Source organism: Mirounga leonina, unplaced genomic scaffold (genome assembly GCF_011800145.1).
Source record: "Mirounga leonina isolate KUSES-001 unplaced genomic scaffold, KU_Mleo_1.0 Mir_101799, whole genome shotgun sequence".
NCBI lineage: Eukaryota > Metazoa > Chordata > Mammalia > Carnivora > Phocidae > Mirounga > Mirounga leonina.
In genome coordinates this window covers 1386720-1409896 of record NW_023270210.1, presented here as the reverse complement: position 1 = coordinate 1409896, position 23177 = coordinate 1386720, and the positions used below count along the sequence as shown (strand labels likewise).

Below are 23177 nucleotides of genomic sequence, written 5' to 3'. Positions count from 1 at the left end.
GGGGGGTGCAGGCGGAGAAGCACGAGCACGCGGGGGCGGGGTAGGCGGAGGGGCATGACAGAAGTAGACTCCTTGTTGAGCCGGGAGGCCGTTGTGGGGCTCGATCTTGGGACCCTAAAATCATGAACTGAGGTGCAGATGTTTAACTTATTGAGCCACCCAGGTGCCCAGAAACTTCTTGTGGGCTAACCGATTTATTGGCACAGAGTTCTTCACGGTGCTGTGTAGTTCTTTTTAATTTCTGCACAGTTGGTAGTATTGTCCTTTCGTTTCTGAAATAAAATCAGTAATTTCATGGGGCGCTTGGGTGGATCAGTCGGTTAAGTTGTCTGCCTTTGGCTCAGGTCATGATCCCAGTGCCCTGGAATCGAGCCCCACATCGGGCTCCCTGATCAGCGGGGAGCCTGCTTCTCTCTTTTCCTCTGCCTGCCACTTCCCCCTGCTTGTGCATGCGCGTGCTTTCAAACGCTCTTTTTCTGTCAACTTTTTAAAAGTTATTTTAAATCTATTTTAGTACATTTAAAAACTAAATTTTTTCATTTTTAGTCTAGCGGAAAGATTTGTTAATTTTATCTTTTCTAAACCAGCCTTTGTTTTTCTTGATTTTTTTTTTTCCTATGGGTTTTCTTGGTCTCTATTTCTGTTCTACCTTTTATTCTACTGGTAGCTTTGGGTTTACTTTTCCTAGTTCTTAGGTTGTAAAATTAGGGTTTTGATTTGAGATCTTAATTTTTTTAATGTAGGTATTCACAACTCTTAATTTGTCTTAGCACTGCTTTTGTTGTATTCCGTAAAGTTTGGTGTGCTGTGTTTCTATTTCCATTTTTCTCTAAGTATTTTCTAATTTCTCTTGTTTTTTTCTTTGATGCATTGGTTAAGAGTGTGGTGCTTAATGTACACAAATGTGTGGATTTTCCAGTTTTTAATGATTTCTAATTTGTGTTCGTGGAATAAAATATTTTGCATGGTATTTCTCTTTTAAAATCTTGTTTTTTATCCTGAGCTATAACGTTAAAAGTACAGTCTAGATGAATTTAACACCTGCATATTTTGGATTTTTTTTTTACACTTCTATTTTGCTCCTTTCACTTTCAAAATTAATTACAGCTTGTGTTTTTTAAGGTATATTTAGCAATTTTTATTTATATTTTTAAGGTATCAAACAATTTTTAAAACCTCATCATCCACTTAGGGAATAACTGAAAGGCAAGAGGTTTAAGTCTCCATTTTTTCATTGAACTTTGAAAGGAGATTGTTAACATACATGAGCTGGACCTTAAAATCTTTTCTGAAAGTTGCAGGGGCTCTGGGAAGTTGGTTTTGTTCCTGTCCTGTCCCCTCTTCCCTCCTGAATTAAAGAGGGACTGACTGGACTCCCATGTCAGCTGCCTTCTACGAGCAACTGTTATTTTGGCATTCAGTAAGGACCTCCAGTTATTCCGCCATGAGAAACTTCGCTGGCCACCATTCTCTTTCTAAAAGATGATCATTTTATGGGCTCCTCGTGGTGGTGTTTTTTTTTTTTTTTTTAATTTTCTGGCTTTATTGAGATGTAATTGACATACAGCATTCTGAGTTTAAGGTATACAGCATGGTGATTTGATTTATATAGCTCATGAAATGATTATCACAGTAAGTTTAGTTAACATACATCTATACATACAAAAAGGAAAATTTTTTTCCTTTTAATGCGAATGCTTAGGGTCTACTGTCTTTCAAATATACTCTATAGCAGGGTTAGCTATAGTCATGTTGTATATTACATATCTGGTACTTAGGATCGCACATTTGCACCTTTTGACCACCTTCCACCTTGGAGGTCGTTTTGTTTTTAGATCCCACATGTATGTAAGTGAGGTCATCCAGTATTTGTCTTTCTCTGTCAACTTATTTCACTTAGCATAATGCTCTCAAGATCTGTCCACGTTGTCACAAATGGCAAGATTTCCCTCTTTTTAAGATTTCTCTCTTTTTATGGCAGATTAATATTGCATTGTATATATGTGCCACATCTTCATCCATCTATGTTAATGGATATTTTGGTTATTCCCATGTTTTGATTATCATAAATAATGCTGCTATGAACATGAGGGTGCAGATATCTCTTTGACATGGTGTTTTCATTTCCTTCAGATATATTCCCAGAGATGGAATTGCTGGATCGTAGTTTTTTTTTAATTTCATGAGGATCCTCCACACTGGTTTCCATAGCAGTTGCACCAATTTACAATCCCACCAATAGTGCAGGAGGATTCCCTTTTGCCCCAAATTTGGCCATCATTTGATAACAAATGAGCAAATGATAACAAAAAGAGATAACTCTTGGGGCGTCTGGGTGGCTCAGTCGTTAAGCATCTGCCTTCAGCTCAGGTCATGATCCCCGGGGGCCTGGGATCGAGTCCCACGTCGGGATCTTTGCTTGGCGGGGAGTCTGCTTCTCCCTTTCCCTCTGCCTGCCTGCCCCTCCTCCTGCTTGTGCGCTCTCTCTCTTTCTCTGACGATAAAGAAATAAAATCTTTGTTTTTTAAAGATCTTATTTATTTGACAGGAAGAGACACAGTGAGAGAGGGAACACAAGCAGGGAGAGTGGGAGAGGGAGAAGCAGGCTCCCCGCCAAGCAGGGAGCCTGATGCGGGGCTCAGTCCCAGGACCCTGGGATCATGACCTGAACCAAAGGCAGACACTTAACGACTGAGCCACCCAGGCACCCCAGAAATAAAATCTTTTTAAAAAAAGTTTTTTAGTTTGATGTAGTCCCACTTGTTTATTTTTTATTTTGTTGCTTGTGGTTTAGTTGTCCTATCCAAAAAAAATGAGTATGAGGACCCATGTCAGGGAGGTTTTTTTCCTGCTTTCTTCTAGGCGTCTTAATTTATTTCAAGTTAATTTCTGTGAGTGGTGTGAGGTTGGATTTCTAGTTTCATGTTTTCACATGTGAATATCCAATTTTTGCAGCACCATTTATTGAAGAGACTGTACTTTCTCCATTGAGTATTCTTGACTCCCTTGTCAAATATTAGTTTCTCATATACATATGGGTTTATTTCTGCTTTATGGTGTTTGTGTTTAATGATATCACAGATGATTTCAAACAAATTAAACAATACTCAAGTGTTTACAGAATCACTAGGTGAACTTGCCCCAAGTATACAGGTGCTCCGTTAATTGGGGGGGGGGGTTCTTGGAGGTCTTGCTCTTCCCAGAGAGAGAGGTTATGAGGTTCCTGAGCTTTACAGCATCCTTAAAAGCCGTGAACTTGGGAGGCAGGGGCCCTGCATCCCTTTTCCTTGGCTGGATTCTTCCATGCCTGGGAGAAATGACTGCTGCTTCCAGTCTGAGGAGCTTATGTATGTACTAAAAGTCTCCGCATGCACCGTGTCCCTGGTGAGTAATTTACCTGTGAGAAATGACCTGTGCTATGTCTGTCTTTAAGCCACCCTACATCCTCCAGCAGTGCTGCTGAGATCATGTCCGTGCTGTTTTTCCACATCATGAGATACAAACAGGATGATCCGGAGAACGTAGACAATGACCGTTTCATTCTCTCCAAGGTAAGCCCACACAGGAGCCCAGGGCCTGCTCGGATGGTTGCTTTTTTATTTTATTTTTTTTAAGTTTTATTTATTTATTTGAGAGAGAGAATGAGATAGAGCATGAGGGGGGGGGAGGGTCAGAGGGAGAAGCAGGCTCCCCGCTGAGCAGGGAGCCCAATGCGGGACTCGATCCAGGGACTCCGGGATCATGACCTGAGCCGAAGGCAGTGGCTTAACCAACTAAGCCACCCAGGTACCCCAGATGCTTGCTTTTTAAAATGATTTTAAAAGCCACTGTCTGGTAATCAGGCCTGAAATGGGTTCTGTTTGTCTTTTTGGTTATTATTTCTTTGCCTCATGTCTTAGTCTGTTTAGTCTGCTATAACAAAATAACCACAGATTGGGTGGCTTATAAACAATAGAAATTTATTTCTAACAGTTCTGCAGACTGGAAGTCCAAGGTCAGGGTCACATGGTCACATTCTGGTGAGAGTCTTCTTCCTGGTTGCAGATTTTTTATTATATCCTCACATAGGAGAAGGGAAAGTATTTCTAGGCCCTCTTTTATAAGGGTACTAATCCTATTTGTGAGGGTTCTGCTCTTGTGACCTAATCACCACCCAAAGCCCCCCCCACCTCTTGTATAAAATCTTTGTTTAAAGTGTTCTAGCAAGGACTACAGTGGTGGGAAGGATGACTTATGGCAACTTGCCACCCTTCCTTTCCTTTGTCGGTCCCCTGCCTTATCCCACCTAGCACTAAAGCCCCCCCTTGATAGGGTCGTGTCCCAATACTCTGCCACCTGGGTAGAGGTGGGCAGCAGTGGATCTGACTTGCTTGAGCTCAAGGAAAATTGAGCTTAATTCGGAGAGATAGTCTACCTGTCAGTAACCTTTATTTTTCATATTTCTGTAGATCTAACCTGACACAATGGGGGTCTTTCTCATTATACTAAGTATAGTACCAGGTAGTGCATGACTTTGGGGAACAGGAAAGAGGAGTGATGTTAAAAGTAAGGTCAATCTAGAAGAATGTGCAGGTTTTTTTGTTTTTTTTAAGATTTTATTTATATGACAGACACAGCAAGAGAAGAAACACAAGCAGGGGGAGTGGGAAAGGGAGAGGCAGGCTTCCCACTGAGCAGGGAGCCTGATATATGGGGCTCGATCCAGGACCCTGGGATCGTGACCTGAGCCGAAGGCAGACGCTTAACGACTGAGCCACCCAGGCGCCCCAAGAATGTGCAGTTCTTTTGATGCTATCTGAAAGTTTGCTGTGTCCTAAGCAAAACGTTTAAAATTCAACTGGTAGAGTACCATGTACAAACAAATCCCAGATCTGGGCAGTGGGAATTAGTTTAAAGAATAAAGACAGAGGGTGCCTAGGTGGCTCAATCAGTTGACTGTCTGACTCTTGATCTCAGCTCAGGTCTTGATCTCATGGTCGTGAGTTCAAGGCCCATGTTGGGCTCCACACTGGGCATGGAGCCTATTTAAAAAAAAAAAAAAAGAATAAAGTCAGAATATGGGTGTGGCCGAAGTATCTGGGGTCATAATTTTGACCATGTCTTGGTGTCTGAAATGTAATCTCAAATGAGGTTTATCAAAAAAATAAACCAAAATTTATGACTGTGTGTGTAAAAAGAGCAAGATGAAGCAAAAATGGTCTATTAGCAGTGAATCTAGGTGAAGAATATATGGAACTTCATTGTACTATTCTCAAAAATTTTTTATAAGCTTGACCTTCCTTCACAATAAAAATTGAACAAATGTAGATGTAGAAACACAGTATGAGCATTCAAATCTCTGGTTTAAAAAATGGTAAGATGGCTAGAGTATCCCATAACTGCTGCTATCGTATTCATGGTCATTGGCCTGAGAGCGATAAAGAGGCTTTCTGGTGTGCAGTAGCAGGCTGGGCACTGTTAGCTGCCAGAACTTATATATTCATCAGATTAAGAAGCAGATAAAATTGGAAGGAAGGAGAAAACACATAGGAGCATAGTCCATCATGGCATTGGCTGTGAGAATGGAATAAGTGGACTTGCTACAGTGAAGGAGCCAAGGTTTTCACGACTGGTGCTTCTGGGGCGTGAACGTCCAACACAAACAACTGCATTAGGAGGCTCACCGTTAAGGCCTGGCAGTATTGATATTGCTGACTGTGAAGTACTGTGAAGGCTTGTGAGGAGGGTCTTGGGATCCCCCAATTCTCCCCACTAGGCCTTTGTTTTTGATTTATCAGCTCGTTTTCTCCAGTCAAGGAGGCCAGGGAAGAAACCAGAAGGCTTTTTTGTAAACTTGTTCTTTGTGCCAGAACAAAGGTGAGAACTATCATCTGAGGGAGAAGTCTTTTCTGAGTGGACATAGCACCTAGTATGCATTTTTTTTTTTTTTAAAGATTTTATTTGACAGAGACAGCGAGAGAGAGGGAACACAAGCAGGGGGAGTGGGAGAGGGAGAAGCAGGCTTCCCACAGAGCAGGGAGCCCGATGTGGGGCTCGATCCCAGGACTCTGGGATCATGACCTGAGCCGAAGGCAGATGCTCAACGACTGAGCCACCCAGGCGCCCCCTAGTATGCATTTTTATTGTAGCTCTTGCCCCCCCCCCCAAATTGTGAGTGTATGCCCCTACACCCAGCATAAGGGTCCTTAGAGAAGAAAAGGGAACTCCTGTGGGAGTACTTCCACAGTGCCAGGCATCATGCTGGTGTCTGCCAATCTTCTCAATCAGTTCTACAGCCTCCTGCTGCCTCTGCCTGAGGGGGACTCTTCGTCATACCCATAAAATGAAGAAGCCTTGAAGAAGTGGGCTCATTTACACACACACCCCGCCCGCTTTAAAGCCAGGGGGAAGCAGAGTTGGTCTGGATGCAGAGCCCAGGCTCAGTCCAAGGGCACACAAGGCAACTGGGGGCCAGACCTTATTATGGGAGTAAGGCTAGGAACCATGGGGTGGAAGAGCTTCAGTGGTATGGTTTTACCGGGGTAGAGATACAAAACAGAGGGAGTCTCGGGGGGCACAAAGCGTGTGAAGAAAAGCTCGAGAAGGTTAAGAGCCCTGGGAGGAGCAGAGGGGTAGGGTGGAGCAGGACAGGAGAGGGATGAGACTAACAAGTACTATTGGCCCATCTTTGGTAGCAACACCACCTAATTCTTTGCTTGAATGGAGCTGACATTGGTGGGAAGGGTCAGACAAGAAACCTAGATAACCAGCATGTCAGATGGGGGCTGGAGTGGACAGGCTGGTGCAAGAACTTGGGCTCTACGTGGCAGGAGATGGAGAGACCTTGGATCGTTCTCTCTGCATGGTGATGAGTGGACAGGTTTGTTTGTTTTTTTTTTTTTAAAGATTTTATTTATTTGAGACAGAGAATGAGAGAGACAGCACATGAGGGGGGGGGAGGGTCAGAGGGAGAAGCAGACTCCCTGCCGAGCAGGGAGCCCGATGCAGGACTCGATCCCGGGACTCCAGGATCATCACCTGAGCCCAAGGCAGTCGCTTAACCGACTGAGCCACCCAGGCGCCTGAGTGGACAGGTTTTAACAGGCTCCCCCTGATGGTTGTGTTGAGAAGAGCTATGGGGGGGAAGTTTGGAGGTCGCTGCAGTGACAGAAGACGTTTGTGACGACTACAAGGTAGTGGCAGTGAAAGCACTGAATAAGCTCAGTGTGTCTTTGGAAGCTTGGGACCTTTGGCACTGCCTTATGGCACCCAGAGGGTATTTTTTTCTCCATGGGATAAAGATAGCTTGCGCATAGACACAGAGGAGGAGGGGAGAGGAAGAGTAGTGGTGTAGTGATTTATTTCTGGCACTTCTAGATGACCACTTCTGAAATCCCATTTGACCTGAGTTACAAACCAGGGAAACTGTAATCATCTTCAGTGTTTCTGGTTTCTGTTTAAGAACCCACATTCTCCAAAAAGATTGAACATCTGGTTTGTGCATGACTAGATAAAAGATCTTATGAAAATGGCAAGGCTCATGCTTACATTTCCTCCTTTGCTCCTGGGCTCTGTTTAGGCTGCTGTGTGGAGAGAGACTGTCCTTTTTTTTGTATGTTCCCACGGGTTCAATTGAACTTGGATTACTATGGCTCCCCTCGTCTTGGTGATGTTGATGAGACTTGGGGTGCATGTAAGTGTGGTAAAGAGATAGATACTCTAAAGGGTGGGAGAGGCCATTCAAAAGAGCAGCCTGTGCATCTAGGTTCATTTGGTCCCTTCTCTTACAGAGACTTTCATTTGTTGATGTGGCAACTGGATGGCTCGGGCAAGGACTGGGGGCCGCTTGCGGGATGGCATATACTGGCAAGTACTTTGACAAAGCAAGGTAAGACACACCGAGTAACTGCTTATTTGTTTCCACCCCATCCCTCGGGCACTTTGGCTTTATTTATGGTTTATTAGTTTGGGAAGATGGTAATTGTTTTGAAAGTTCAGACTACCAAGTGTTCCAAGCAGTAAAGAAATCATGTTTTTGGAAACTGTTCTAGCTTCTCTGGTTGGGTTCTGCAGTGTAGAAACTGGTTTATTTCTATTATTTTCTAAGACAGCTTTTTATTTTGCATCTCCGTGAGCTTCATTATAGAGTGAGTAGCTGGTGCATTTGCATTAGGGACCCCTATATGTTAATAATCAAAGAGTTCTTTTTCTACAGTGGCTTTTTCATTTCTCATTATTGCTCTATTAGTTCCTATCCTGTGGTTAATACATTTTTTTAAAATTTTGCAGCATTTTTGTGGGGTATGGGTTGTTTTATTAGTATTATTAACATTTTTGTGCTTTTGTTGCGGAGAGGTTTACCATTTACAACAGCACATATGCTCCTGAGGTAGAATGTTTTGATTGTTATGATTATTGTAAATAAATTTGTAAGATGAGAAATAGAAGATGGCAGTGCTTAAAACGAAGCTTACTGAGAAAACCTGTGTATTTAAAAGGTCATTTGGGTGTTTAAGGGGGCTACTTTCTCCCCATCCCCCTCGTTTATGGATCCCAGAGAAATGGCAGAAGAACGCTAGAATGAGAAAACTAGCCAAAGGTGAAGTCCATCTTGTGAGGCCCAAGTTTTTAAAGCTGTGTTTCCTTAGCTGTCAAGTTTGGACAGAATTGACAATGGAAATAGTCTTAGGAACTTAATGATGTGAAGCAACCGTTTCAGTCTGTCCCTTTGTTTCTCTCCATGAAATATATTTGTTTGAGTGACCCAGAAGATCCCTAAGCACAGTCTTGACCTTTCTTGGCTTGCTGCAGCTACCGCGTGTTCTGCCTCATGGGAGATGGCGAGTCCTCTGAAGGCTCCGTCTGGGAGGCATTGGCTTTTGCTTCCCACTACAATCTGGACAATCTTGTGGCCATCTTCGACGTGAACCGCCTGGGCCACAGTGGTGCCTTGCCCGTTGAGCACTGCATAGATGTCTATCAGAAACGCTGTGAAGCCTTTGGGTAACTGTGTCCTATTTTATGTCATCTTCTTTCTGTCTAATCCCCCCTTCACGTTGTAATCTGGCATTCTCCTGGGTTGACAGGTGGAATACTTACGTGGTGGATGGCCGTGATGTGGAGGCCCTGTGCCAGGTGTTCTGGCAGGCAAGTCAAGTGAGGAACAAGCCCAGTGCTGTAGTTGCCAAGACCTTCAAGGGCCGGGGCATTCCAAGTAAGCAAATGTTTCCTTTCTGCTTAGGGTTATTAAAAACATCTGTCTGCATAGCGATGTGGCAGAAGGAGGCTCAGGATGGCAAGGCAGACAAACTGGCTTTGTGCTCAGTGATTATGCCTGTAATATGTGCTGGAGGCTCTTCCTTGGCCCTCATAGATAGCAGGTCTGATTAGGATTGGAGGGGAAGCCCAGACCCCCAGCAAGTGAGCAATGGTTTTCTTTGTGCAGGAGGGAGTGGCTAGGAGGGTAGTCCATCAGTTAGAGAACTGGCGGAGAGTGATCTGCACAGGAGTGCAGAGTGAGAAAGAGTGCTACTATGTGCACGAACAGGTATGCAGGTAAGGGCATGCATACATGCACCCTTGCCTGCGCTGTCTGGGGGGACACGTAGAGAGCTAGTGAAGCAGCACCTCTGGGAAAGGTACCTGTGGAACTGGGGCTCAGGGAAGGAAGGGCGTTTTGAAAGTCTTCTTGCAGATTTCAAAGCTGACACCTGAAATTATTCATTTCAAGTATAAAGAGTTGCAAAGGGTGTGATTGCTGGTGTGTTTTAATATCAGTGCTTTAGAATAAAACTGTTCTGTGACTCCTCTCTAAAATAGTCTTTTTTTTTTTTTTTTTTTTTAAGATTTTATTTGACACAGACCGCGAGAGAGGGAACACAAGCAGGGGGAGTGGGAGCGGGGGAGAAGCAGGCTTCCCATGGAGCGGGGAGCCCGATGTGGGGCTCGATCCCAGGACCCTGGGATCATGACCTGAGCCAAAGGCAGACACTTAACGACTGAGCCACCCAGGTGCCCCCTTAAGATAACAGTCTTAACTGTGGTATCCCCAGTTCAGTAAATGACCACTTGACCAATTTGCTCCTGGGAGAATTCTGGGTATTATCTTTGCCTTCACCTCTCCCTTATGTGCCCCCTACATGCAAATCCAGTCTGTCATCAGTTCTAATGGATTCTGCTCCTACAGTAAGTATATCTCAGACCTGCTCACTGCTCTCCATCTCCTGTGCTCAGACCCATGTCGTCTCTCCTTAATTATAGTCTCCCCAGTCCAGTCTCCACACAGGCACTGTGGTGATCTTTCTACATTTAAGATCTGATCAGTCACCTCCCCACTCCAAATTCCTCAGTGGTTTCCTGTCTTGCTTCTGACAAAACTCAAACTCTTTATACCCACAGGATTTTCCATGGTCCACCCTGCCTGTCTCTCCAGGCTCATCTCCCACACACTCCACTCCATTCACCAGTATATGGGCCAGTGGCCCTACTCAGGAGCCTCTGGGACTTTTTAGGCGGTCCTGTGGGGCTGCAGTACCAACTCAGGCTCCCTGTGCCAGGTTTTTACTCCTGTGAGTCCTTGGCTGACATCTTTTCCATCAGGGTGTCTTTGAGATGACCTAACAGATACTCAATTACATGCTTATGGAACGAATGTGTTTTATTTGGTCACAGGTGTTGAAGATGTAGAAAATTGGCATGGAAAACCAATGCCAAAGGAAAGAGCTGATGCAATTATAAAACTGATTGAGAGCCAGATACAGACTAACAAGAATCCTGAACCAAAACCCCCTATTGAAGACTCGCCTCTAATCAATATTGTGGATATAGAAATGAGCTCTCCACCTGCTTACAAAGTCGGTGAGCAGGTAGGCAAACTGTTTTCTGCTTTTTTTAAATACAGGACTCTTCATGTACTCTGATCTCCATGGATGAACCAGTTATTAGATTGCATGATATGTAACTAAAGGTTACAAGCAATAGAGGTGGTTTTAGTATTTCTTTACTATTTTTTTTTTAATTTTTTTTTTTTTACTAATTTATTTTTGAGAGTGAGTGGGAGGGAAGGGGGCAGAGGGAGAAGCAGACTCCCCACTGAGCAGAGCAGGGAGCCCAATGCAGGGAATCTGACGCTGGACTCGATCCCAGGACCCCGGGATCATGACCTGAGCTGAAGGCAGACGCTTAACCGACTGAGCCACCCAGGCACCCCTCACCAAACTGAATTATCTTAGCGGTCAGCTGATACTTATTAACACCTAGTACTGCACAGCTTTTGCTTGCAAAATTCAGTTTGTGGTCTGGCAGTCTCATGTGCATGAAACTGCCACTGCTTTGTGTCTACTCTAAGGGTGGGGACCTTGGCTTCAAACTTATTCCCTAGATTACAGAAAGAAGTAGGTCAATTCATCAAAGACCAATTCTTCAAAAAGGAAACAAATTAGGCATGAAACCCTGAACATAAAGCCTTTTACCATGTTTATATTCTGCCTTTTGGTATATTATAGCAGACCCAAAATAGGCTGTGTCTTCAGGACCTAAGAAAACAAGGTGGTGATGAGCCCAAGAGGAAGGAAATATTTTCTAATCCTTTTTTCTTTTATTTGGAGACATTTGTAGCATTGCTTATGTTTTCTTGTTCTGGTAATATGGGTTGAAATAAATGAATTTTGATGACTCACAAAATTAGAAAACAAACAAAGAAAGGTGTTAATCACGGAAAACACATATTAATGAAGGATACTTTGGCAACACTTTAACTGTTAACACACTTGGAACTAATAGTAGAACTCACAGGAATTTGTCCTACAGAAGTATGCAGACGTATCTATAAGAATGAATGTTGATTGCAGCACTGAATGCTGAGGAAATTGGAAATGACCCATCTAGAGGCTAAGAACTTGCCCAAATTATTAAAAAAATTTTTGTTTTATTCATGAGAGGCAGAGAGAGAGGCAGAGGGAGAAGCAGGCTCCCCGCCTAGCAGGGAGCCTGATGCGGGACTTGATCCCAGGACCCCGGGATCATTGCCTGAGCCGAAGGCAGACGCTTAACCATCTGAGCCATCCAGGCGCCCTATTAAAATTTTTTTAAAAGATTTATTTATTTATTAGAGCATGAGCAGAGGGAGAAGCAGACTCCTCACTAAGCAGGGACCTCTCCCCCCATCATGACATGAGCCATAAGTGGACACACGACTGAGCCACCCAGGTGCCCTATTATTAAAATTTTTTTAAGTTGTAAAGCAGCATAGAGTATAATTCTCCTTTGTGTAGAAAATCTTAAAAGGGGGCATCATAGGGGCACCTGGGTGCTCAACAACTATTTGTTCATAGACCATTCCCAAAAAGATGCTACATAGACTCATCATTTCTGCCTACTTCTGGACAGGGGACTGGGTGGCTGGGGGACAAGAGATCAGGGAGAAGATGGCCTCTTTGCTCCATAGCCTTTCAGACCTTGAATTTTGTACTGTCTACATGAATTGTTTATTTAAAAAAAAAATAGGGGCACCTGGGTGGCTCAGTTGGTTAAGCATCTGACTCTTGGTTTCCGCTCAGGCCATGATCTCAGGATTGTGAGATCAAACCCCACATCAGACTCTGAGGTGGGCATGGAGCCTGCTTGAGATTCTCTCTTTTGCCCTCTGCCTTTCCTGCCCCCCCCCAGAAAAATACATTTTAAGTGTTTAGATAAACAAAGACAAGCAAATTTTGTTTTTTTAATAACGACTTTATTGAGAGAATGACTCCCTATATTATACAATCATCCATTTGAAGTGTACAATTTTAATGGTTTAAGCATATTAACCAAATCCTGCAACTATCACCACACTCGATCTTAGAGCATTTCCATCACCCCCAGAAGAAACCCTACCCCCGGGGTGTCTGGGTGGCTCAGTAGGTTAAGCATCTGCCTTGAGCTCAGATCATGATCCCAGGGTCCTGGGATTGAGCCCCACTTTGGGCTCCCTGCTCAGTGGGGAACCTGCTACTCCCTCTCCCTCTGCCCCTCTCCCTCAACTCATGCTCTCTCAAATCTTTAAAAAAAAGAAAGAAACCCCACAACCATTAGCAGTCATTCTCCATTCCGTCCAGCCCCTAGTAACTACTCATCTACTTTGTTTCTGTAAAGTTGCCTATTTTGGACATTTCATATAAATGGGGTCATATACGTGAAATTTTTGCCTGGTTTCTTTGCCTTAGCACAGTCACTGAGGTCCATCCCTGTTATGGCATGTACAGCATTCCATTTTATGAATATGCCATACATTTTGTTTACCTATTCAATCCTTGATGGACATTTGGGTTGTTTCTACCTTTTGGCTATTGTGAATATTGCTGCTTTGAACATTTGTGTACAAGTTTCTGTTGAGCTATATTTTTCTCTTGGGTATATACCTGGGAGTAGGACTGCTGGGTCATGTGATAATTCTCTGTTGAACATTTTGAGGAAATGCCAAACCTTGATTTCTAATAGAAAAACTCAATATTGTGAAGATGTCAGTTCTCTCCTAAATTCATAAATTCAGTCCAATCTCAAATAATATCCTAATGGCATTTTTTATTACTGGTATCATGATTCTAAAGTTTTACGTTTTATTTTTTTGCAGTTAGCCTTATCAGTTTTATAGTTATAAAAAGTCACAAGCATTTGCATTTTGTGACATTTAAATTTTTTGATAAACTATATGAATGGGCCAGAAGAAGAAATTTATTTTTGAGAATCAATAGCCAGTGAGTCAAGTATGGATTTAAGATTGGCTAGCAACCCATTTTTAAGATCCTAAAGGAGATTATTGGTGAATCATGAATTTCTTTCTTAAGATAGAAGGCAATTTGTAATCCACAAAATTTCACCTTCCTTCTAAATCTGCCCTAAAAAACTCCACTGTTTGACTTTTCCAGATAGCTACTCGGAAAGCCTGTGGTTTGGCTCTGGCTAAGCTGGGCCATGCAAACGATAGAGTCATTGTGCTGGATGGTGACACCAAGAACTCCACCTTCTCAGACATATTCAAGAGAGAGCACCCTGAGCGGTTCATTGAATGTTTTATTGCTGAGCAAAACATGGTGCGTGTGCTGTGGGCGTCCCTCTTGGGCCTTCACACTGACTAACAGTTGCCTACTGGGCACAGGAGGCCAGCCCCAAATTACAGTTTTCTTTCCATTTATAAAAGCAAAGGAACCAGAGGAAAAAAGTCTCTGAGAAAACAAGTAAAGAGTAGCCAGGCAGTTTGTGGGGTGGCTTCTGGGACTGCGAGGAGGGGCATAGTAGACTGCCTAGAACCATCTCCAGGTACACTAAGGGCAGCAGGCCAAGAGTCACAGCCATGACCCCAGGGCTCCAGACCTGAAGTATCCCAAGCCTGCCAGCAGCTTTAGATGTTCTTTAGGTGTTAGGAAGATCTGTCAGCATGGAGACAGCATTCCCTCCTCCTATCAGTTGACTGGAGCCAAGTAGGGATCCCCCTTTAGATGGGTGTCCACATCCAGCTGGCTATATCCCTGCCTCCGCCAGCCTGCACATTCATTCATGGTGCTTCTCTGGCAACCGTTCCAAGGGTGTTCTGATTCATCTTTGTGTTGCAGGTGAGCGTGGCACTGGGATGCGCCACCCGTGGTCGGACCATTGCTTTTGCTAGCACCTTCGCTGCCTTCTTGACCCGAGCATTTGATCAAATCCGGATGGGAGCCATCTCTCAAATCAACATCAACCTTATTGGGTCCCACTGCGGGGTATCCGTTGGTATGAGTTCTCAGTGCTTCATATTGATAGCCTTCTTCCTTTACAGAGAAAGATTAGCATGTGAGCGATTGACCCACCAATGTACTTGGGGGTACCATAATGTTTGATTATTTATAACCTTTCTTTTTTTCATGCCATGTTGTGTTTTAAAAGTTCCAGACACTGGGTTACTTTTGAGAGGATTTCTTGGTGTTACTGTAAAGTGTCCACTCTTTCAGTCATTGAGAAACAATGATCTGTCTTGAGTGCCCATTATGTATCGAGCTGCATACTGGGTGTGAATCAGGCCACCCCAGCATCACAGACTTCCTTTCTGCTCTTAGTGTGGTGCCCTTTGTCTAAGTGGGGACAAGCAGCATGGGTCCGGGGAAGTGAGCACAGATTGCCGGGGCTCTCTGCCTAGGCTGAGCTTCCTGGTCATATGGAACCGGAAGCCTTGAAGAGTGAGATGCAGAGGAGTGAGGCTGAGGCAAATATAGCTCTAGGGCATTAACCTGGCAGGACAGGCTAGACGGAAACAATGGGAAACAGGGAAATCAGAAAAAGGATTGAGATACGGTGTGCAGTAGAAGTAGATAGAAACTAAGGGTGAGTCTGTAAGAGTCTGAAGAGAGAGGTCAACATTTCTGACCAGTGGAGGAGTCCAAAATTGCACAAAAAGTTAAAGGTCTCCAGTAATTTCTTGCTTGAGAGACGTCAGAGAGTTGTGTTCATGAATGACAAATGACAAGATGTGCCTTTGGTGGAGTAGGTCCTCTAGGTAGATGTGACAGCTTGTGTACACTGCTAGAATGCTGGAGGGGAGGGGGCCTGGGAAGTGGACTTTGGGAGTTCTCTCTGGGACTTCCTGGGAGAAGAATGGGCCAGATGGTAGGTGCAGAGTGGGAAGAGAGAAAGGCCGACAGCATTTCAGGACTGAGCCAGGCAGATAGCCTGGCCCAGAGTCCAGGATTTGCCCGGGGTCAGGTGTAGTGTAAGTGTTAAAATCAGTCAGCTAAGTGATGAAGTGGCTCTAGGTCCAACCAGAGGAGCTTAGGGTCCTAAGGTTAGATAGTTTACCCAGGCAAGGCACTGTGCACAGTGACCATCCCTTTCCTAGCTGGAAGAGCTAGGATGCTATGGTATACATTGGGCTTTCTCTTTGCTCAGCATTTCTCGCCAGAAGCTCTCTTCCCAAGCATACCCTCAGACCCCCTTTACTTAAAACAGCACCCCCAAGAGTACCCCAAAGGTATGCTCAACTACTTTGAAGGTCTCAAGAAATGAGTAAGACCACCAATTTGAAACCCCAGCCTCTTGAGGGAGAAGATAGAAGAGAGGAGAAGGAAGGACAGACTCTAAGGGATCCTCCTAAGGAGAAGATGACAGGGGCACAGAGACTTAATGGGGCCAACTTGGCTACCAGAGCTCAGGGAAAAGAGCATCGAGTCACCATGGATAGCAGTGCCAATGACTGAATGCCAGACATTGGCAAGGGTCAGGGCCAGATGAGACCACTGGTATTTTGATCTGGAAGGTCAATTAGGATCCTAACCCACAGTGTCACTGTGATATCTCAAGGGAAATAAAGATGTGACAGACAGCTCATTATAATTACAAGGCATCATGTTGACAAAAGAATTGAACGGTTTTGTAGTGTTCTGCTACAGGTGTGGGTTCCCCCCCCCCCCATGGCAATAAGTTGTTCCTTATCCAGCAGAGGGCAGGTTCCCAGTTGACCCTTGATGATGTCTTTGTTGAGCTCTGTGGCTTTGCTTTCTCAGGTGAAGATGGTCCCTCCCAGATGGCCCTGGAAGATCTGGCCATGTTCCGATCCGTTCCCAACTGCACTATTTTCTATCCAAGTGATGCCATCTCAACAGAGCATGCTGTTTTCCTGGCAGCCAATACCAAGGTATTTTTAAGGGGACATTGGTTCAGACAGAAAATGCTTCTGGGCTCTGCTACTAGTTTGATACTGATGGTTGGGTTTTCTCAGTTTTTTTCTCAGTGTAAAGATAATAGGTATTCATTGTGGAAGATAATGTTGTAGGATTCCTTTAAAAAAAAAAAAACAGAACAATTGCCCAAAAAAGGTGATTACACACCTAAAACGTGAACACAATCATGTTGTACAAGTGCAAAAGGATGCCAAACAACATCTGATGGCTCATACGGGGCAGGGCTCAGCATGAGAGAAGAGTGTGCCCTGGAGGCTCCGAGAAGGGGGCTGTCAGCAATGCCACAGGAGTGGGCTCCAGCAGGCTTGAAGGCTGGTCTTAGATACACCCTATGCCGTCACCACCTCGTGAGATCCAGAAAGCTGAAGAGTGGCCAGTGTCTCCACTGCAAACAAACCTCAAAGTCCTCAGTCCTAGTCTGCCCTCTGAAGAAGGACAAGAGTATGAATTCTGCCTCACTTGTTCCTCTTCATGTTTCATCCAAGGGCAGCAGATGGACAGACTAATTCCTGTCCAGAACCCAACTGCAGGGGAGACTAGAGGACAGAGTCTGTACCTTTTCATCTGCTCCAGCTGATGGTCACCAGACTCCCCTCAACACCCATCTTTGCACTCACCCATGGTCCTGCATAGACAGCCCTGGGCATGGTTGGGATAGGTTATGCAAGTTCCTAAGTATTTTTGACACATTAGAGACCTATGATTCTTTGACCTTTTTTTTTTTTTTTAAACCACTTTAAGTGGGTTCACACTGTATGTATTTGTCTATACTTTTTTACTTACTATATCCCAGAAATTGCTTTATGTCTGTGCATATATAGAGTGATCTCATATGGGCTGCAAGATCCCATTTCCTGAAAGTTTAAAAAAGGCAAACCTGTGGTGATAGAAATTAGAGGTTGCTTTTTCAGGTGGGGAGAGTGGAGAGAGACCTGAGGAAACTTTCTGGCAGGTGCAAATGTTATTCATACTGAGGTGATAGTTACATGGTATGTACCTTTGTCAGAATTCGTGGAGTACTCCACTTAAGTAAATTTTATCTCAATAAAAGCACTGAATAGAATTGGTTTATAACGTGAAGAAATGAACAGAGTAAGTGTTTCTAAATTAATATATCAGTTTATAATGTGTAGTTTAAATATGTGTATAAATTACCAAATACTTTAGACACTTGAGTATGCTCTATGTGTTTAAGTTGATAAAAATGTATTTACTTACATTTTCTCATTGGTAAAATAGCAAGTCTTTTTATATTCCAGCATGTAAGGTATTTCTAAGAACTAAGTATTACAAGTTATGGCAAAAATTAGTAACTTACTTAACATTGTGTTCTGGGCTTTGTATTAAACATGAGTCAGTGCTGTGGCCTGAATTTGTGTTCTGTGGAGACAGAACGAGTCTGTGTATTTAAGAAAGCTTTCCTACCATTGAATGTGACAGCATAGAAAGTTTGTCACTGAGGACATCTGCCCAGGTCCTACATAGGCTTTTGCCTGGCTCAGTAGTAATCTGATCAGGTGACACTGACCTGTTTGCCAGTGGTTGTAGGTGATTATTCTTTGTTCCAAAATGTGCACTTTGTTTTTAGTAAAAACTGTTTAGTCTTCCTCCCCCCTCCCTCTTTTAAAACAGGTTTATTAGGGGCGCCTGGGTGGCTCAGTCGTTCAGCGTCTGCCTGTCTGCCTCAGGCTCAGGTCATGATCCCAGGGTCCTGGGATCGAGCCCCACATCAGACTGCTCTGCGGGAAGCCTGCTTCTCCCTCTCCCACTCCCCCTGCTTGTGTTCCCTCTCTCGCGGTCTCTGTCAAAATAAAATCTTGTTTGAAAAATTTTTTTAAAAGAACAGGTTTATTAGTTGGAAATTTAGTTTGATTTTTCTAAAATTGTGGCTCTGGTTTTATGCCCTAGGGGATGTGCTATATTCGGACCAGCAGACCGGAAACTGCAGTTATTTACACCCCACAAGAAAGCTTTGTGATCGGACAGGCCAAGGTAAGGCCTTAAAAGTTCTCCAGTGTCTTCTAGTATCCTTTCCACGTGGAGAGAAGTGGTCTAAAGTTAGCACTAGGTATCCCCACAGTCGAGGTTTGATCCTTTCTTTGCTCTAGTTTTAAAAAAAATGAATTGTGAGCTTTGCCTGCTTTTTTCCTCAGAAAGGAACATTCTACCACTGCCAGTCTGAGGTAGACTTTTCTTTTTTCCAAATGGAGTTTCTCTTTGTTGAACTTGTAAGGATAAAGTAACAACTTAAAGGTACTTGAGTTTTTTGGTGTAAATTACCACAGCCTCAAGCCAAACAAATAATAGAGCCCATTTCAAATTAATAATAAATCTGTTAGATTGGGGTTTTGCAGATCCAAGCCAAGAATAAAAGAGAACACGAATGCATTACCCATGGGCCTGATAAAGGCTAGCATCACTGGGTACTTCCGATCTTCTGTGTTCTCACAAGAGCCCTAGAAGCACAGATTGTTAGCAGCCCTGTGTTGTAGGTGAGAGAAGGTAAACAGCTTACTCAGGGTTCACAGTTAGTGAGCAGCAAGACCAAAACTCAGACCCAGGCATTGACCTGGCCTCTGTCGGGGCCATGTGTGCAGAAAACCAGCAGAGTCTGGAGAAAATAAGTGGCTCTGCTCCATCACCTGGAGAGCAGGGCTTACAGGTGTTTGGGCATGTTTCCTTCCTGCCTTTTTTAAGGCATATATATCATAAAGGAGATCATGCTGCATCAGATAGTTTTATATTTTGCTTTTATCTTTTAAGCTTTTTTAGAATATCATTAATACTCAAATGTGTGAAAGAGCAATAGCCAGTCATAAAGGAGCAACATGTGACCTCTGACTTGATGGCTAACAGCTAGGCTGCTGCAGAATTCGTTGTTTTTAGTGCTCAGAACGACTGAGCAGTGATTGGCTTTAGTGCCACAAAAAAGTGGGTTATCCAGAACATTCCATGACTTGCTCTACTAAGCTGGACAGCACTGAATGAGAAAGTGGCAGTACTCACCTTCAGTGTTAACTACAGGTTTTGTTGTTCCCTGCCCATACTCTCACATTGAAACTCAAGGATGTTTGCCTCTGAGGGTGGAGGGGGCAGCTCTCAGTGACATCATGTGATTTGCAGAGCTTTTTCATATCCTGTCTTTTTTTTTCCTCCCTAATATTTGCCCCATCCTGACAAAATGAAGTAAATTTCCTGATGGTAAAGGATGTGAGTTAAAATGTGTGTGATAATTTGCATGCCATGGATAATTCAATAGCTAGGTTTTGCAAAGAGGACATAGATAGGGTGTGGGAGAGAGTGTGTGTGTGTTTATATGTATGCATATGAAAAAGCTAGGACATTCTCAATAGAATGGGGTGGCTTAGAAGCCCTGAATAGTTGTACTGTCAGCAGTGGTTCTTAAGCTACAAGGAAACCTATACAAAGGGATGAAATGAAGAATAATTTCAGATGCCTTTGGTTGGGTGGCTTTGGAGAAAATAAAACTCTACCAAAAGCTAAGCCCCTGTCTTTGATTGCAGAATAGCAAGTGGTTAAGAGTGTGGGCTTTGACGTCAGACAGGCCTGCCTGCTAGCCTCAGTGTTAAGCTGGGAGAGTTCCTCCCACTCTGAGATTCACTTTGCCCAGCCACAGAATGAGCCCCCAATGCATGGGCCTTACAGGGCCCTTGGGCATGCAAGGTGCTGGGCACAGAGCATGTTGCAAATGCCCCAAAATGATCCCCGTTAACTTGTTCATTATCAGAGTCCAATCTGTGTGCATGCCCCAACAAGATGTCCAAGTAGTCCAGGGATGGTACCTTTCTAGACCTCTGTGAGTGAGTCTGGTCTGCAACATATGGTCCATACAACTTGCTTCTGGCCTTCTGCCTTTCAGATCCCAGTTTGAAATCCACCTTCTTTGCTAAAGGGTCATCTTTAAGAACTTAGTAATTAGGCACCATAAATCATGAAGCATGGTAGATGAATTTCTAAAAATGAACATTAAGTAGGGTTTATCAAAAAGGGTGTCCTTGTTAGTGTACTGATTCAGCTTTTTTTTTTTTATAGTGAATTAAGAAGTGAAATTGGTAGGATTGGGGAAGAGCAGCATAGCAGTGTTCTCTTTGAGATGCGTTCTGTGCATAGTAACTACAGCTTTTTTGTTTTATGGGCACAATACCAGGTCGTCCGCCACAGTGTCAATGACAAAGTCACAGTTATTGGAGCTGGAGTTACTCTGCATGAAGCCTTAGCAGCTGCCGAAAATCTTTCCAAGGAAGGTCAGTTGGTTGTTGCTGGACATTGAAGTTTAAGGTGGGGAGAGGTAGGACTTGGGCTGCCTCGTGTGCCCCAGTTGGTCTTTATTCTAAGTCTGTTTCACATACAAAGCTGGATATTGATCTTCTCCAGATATTTCCATCCGTGTCATCGACCTGTTCACCATTAAACCCCTGGATGTTACCACCATTATCTCTAATGCCAAAGCCACAGGTGGCCGTATTATCACAGTGGAGGATCACTACCCAGAAGGTATGTGCAAGGCTTGAAGATCATTTTGAAAGTCTGCTTTGGAGGGATGTGTTTTTGATTTCCATGATTGGAACCATGACATGCCCCTGGGTATCATCCAGCCAGACACTCCTCTAACAACTGTTATTACTGCTCTTTGCAAGTGTATTGTTGTGTAGGGGTCTCGTAATTGCACCTACACTTGTTCCTTAGGGTGAGGCCATGCCCATACTCATTTGTATGACCTCAGCACAGGGCAGTGCCTGGTGCCCAGGTGGCTCAGTGGCAGCACAAAGGAGTGTCTAACTCAGCATTGTGAGTAGGGAGGGGTCTTAAAAAGCTTCACAGTTGTGCTTGAGTTTTGAATGATTAATAATTTGCTCCCCTCCCAAAAGGGGAATAGTGCCTTTGTAAGCAGAGAACACAGCAAATGCAGAAAAACTGTGTGACTAGGGAGAGGGGGCTGGGAAGGTTAGGTGGGACATATGAGGGAGTGGGGAGTTTCATATGTTCGTGTGTCAGGGGCCCAAGAACACATCCGTGAGCCATAGTGACTTTCTAGGAGCACTCTCAGTGCTTTCACAGCTGAGGTTTATTATAGGGAAAGGACACACACCAGGACCCACGAGAACAGAAGACACAGGTCAGGAGTGGAGAACCCCACACCTTCAGTTCCTTCCCTCCCTTCCATGAGGGGCCTGCTGAGTGCTCTCCCTTCTCCAGTAGTGACAAATTGCATCACTGGAGACACAAGGAACCCACTCAAGACTCAGCACCTGGGTTTTATTGGGCACTGGTCACACCCCCTCTGCCAGACACACACCAAACTTCCTGACTCCCAGAGGAAAACAGGTGCTCACAGGGCCTCGCACCAGCCCATTGTCCAGGTGTCAGCCGAGGGCCTGCCTAGTCGTTCTGAGAGCCTTAAGAATCTGAGCTTGTAGACCCCCTGCATCTGTGGAGCCCCAGTTGAGAGAGCTCCTGCTGTGGTGGGGCTGGGAGCAATTTGGAGACTCACAGGTTTTGTGGGGTTTTTTAAAAGACTTTATTTATTTGAGAGCGGGGAGGGGAGAGGGAAAAGTGGACTCCCCACTAAAGAGAGACCTCGGTCCCAGGACCCTAAGATCATGACCTGAGCCAAAAGGCAGACACTTCACCAACTGAGCCACCCAGGTAACCCTGGAGACCCACAGTTTTGAATGAGGACTCTTCTGGCTAGTCAGAGGATGACTGTCCCATGAATCAGTGCCTAGTGAAAAATATTTTTACCAAGGAACCAGCAAATTCAAAGGCCTCTATACTTCGGGGCTTTAAGGCTGACTAGCCACTACCAGAATAGAGCCTCCTGTCCCTTGTTTCCCCAGGTGGCATCGGGGAGGCTGTCTCTGCAGCTGTCTCCATGGAGCCTGACATCTTGGTCCATCAGCTGGCAGTGCCTGGAGTGCCTCAGAGTGGGAAGCCGAGTGAGCTGCTGGATATGTATGGAGTCAGTGCCAGACACATCATAGTGGCCGTGAAATGTATTTTAATGAACTAAAATACATTACTTGGCATTAGACTTGGAAGACTGGCTTCTCTACCTTACATTTATGCTTGCTGCCAGACTTATCATTTAAATCTATACAGTTATATTTTCTTAAAAATTTAAGCAAGTTAACTACTTTCCTGTTAAACCATAAGTACATATACAAGTGTAACTCTCATCTTTGACTCATTAATAAGATTACAAATAAGAGAATAGCTGACAAAACAACCACATAAAAGTTTTCTGATAAGACAACGGGTAACTGGGTTAGGGATCAACGTAGGATAAGTTTCTTAAATGTGTATTGTAAGTAAAGAAAGTGTAAATTGCACTGTCAACTGCATCGCTCACATGTTGTGGCCCTGTAGCACCCTGCCCCACACAGCTGTCCTCATCTGACAGTTTGCGTGCTGCCATCCTACCTGCAGCTTCCTGGGGACAGTGTGACTGTAGGTGCCCTGGAACCTCCTCTGGCGTTTGCCTTCATCTCCCCT

General features: G+C 44.2%; 1 protein-coding gene across 2 annotated transcripts in view; it reads left to right on the top strand.

The window, feature by feature from the left end:
• Window positions 1–22695, top strand: part of TKTL1 (transketolase like 1) — a 28845-nt gene extending 6150 nt beyond the window's left edge. Inside the window, exons 2-13 of one of the 2 annotated variants that reach the window (XM_035010084.1) lie at window positions 3452–3551; window positions 7770–7867; window positions 8791–8982; window positions 9066–9193; window positions 10651–10844; window positions 13884–14048; window positions 14568–14724; window positions 16488–16618; window positions 18573–18656; window positions 20833–20929; window positions 21060–21179; window positions 22523–22695. In XM_035010084.1, the coding sequence (XP_034865975.1) occupies window positions 3452–3551; window positions 7770–7867; window positions 8791–8982; window positions 9066–9193; window positions 10651–10844; window positions 13884–14048; window positions 14568–14724; window positions 16488–16618; window positions 18573–18656; window positions 20833–20929; window positions 21060–21179; window positions 22523–22695 (1639 nt within the window). Of the gene's footprint in view, window positions 1–3433; window positions 3552–7769; window positions 7868–8790; window positions 8983–9065; window positions 9194–10650; window positions 10845–13883; window positions 14049–14567; window positions 14725–16487; window positions 16619–18572; window positions 18657–20832; window positions 20930–21059; window positions 21180–22522 lie in introns of both variants that reach the window. The other variant, XM_035010078.1, reaches the window with a different exon arrangement.
• The last annotated feature ends 482 nt before the right edge of the window (window positions 22696–23177 follow it).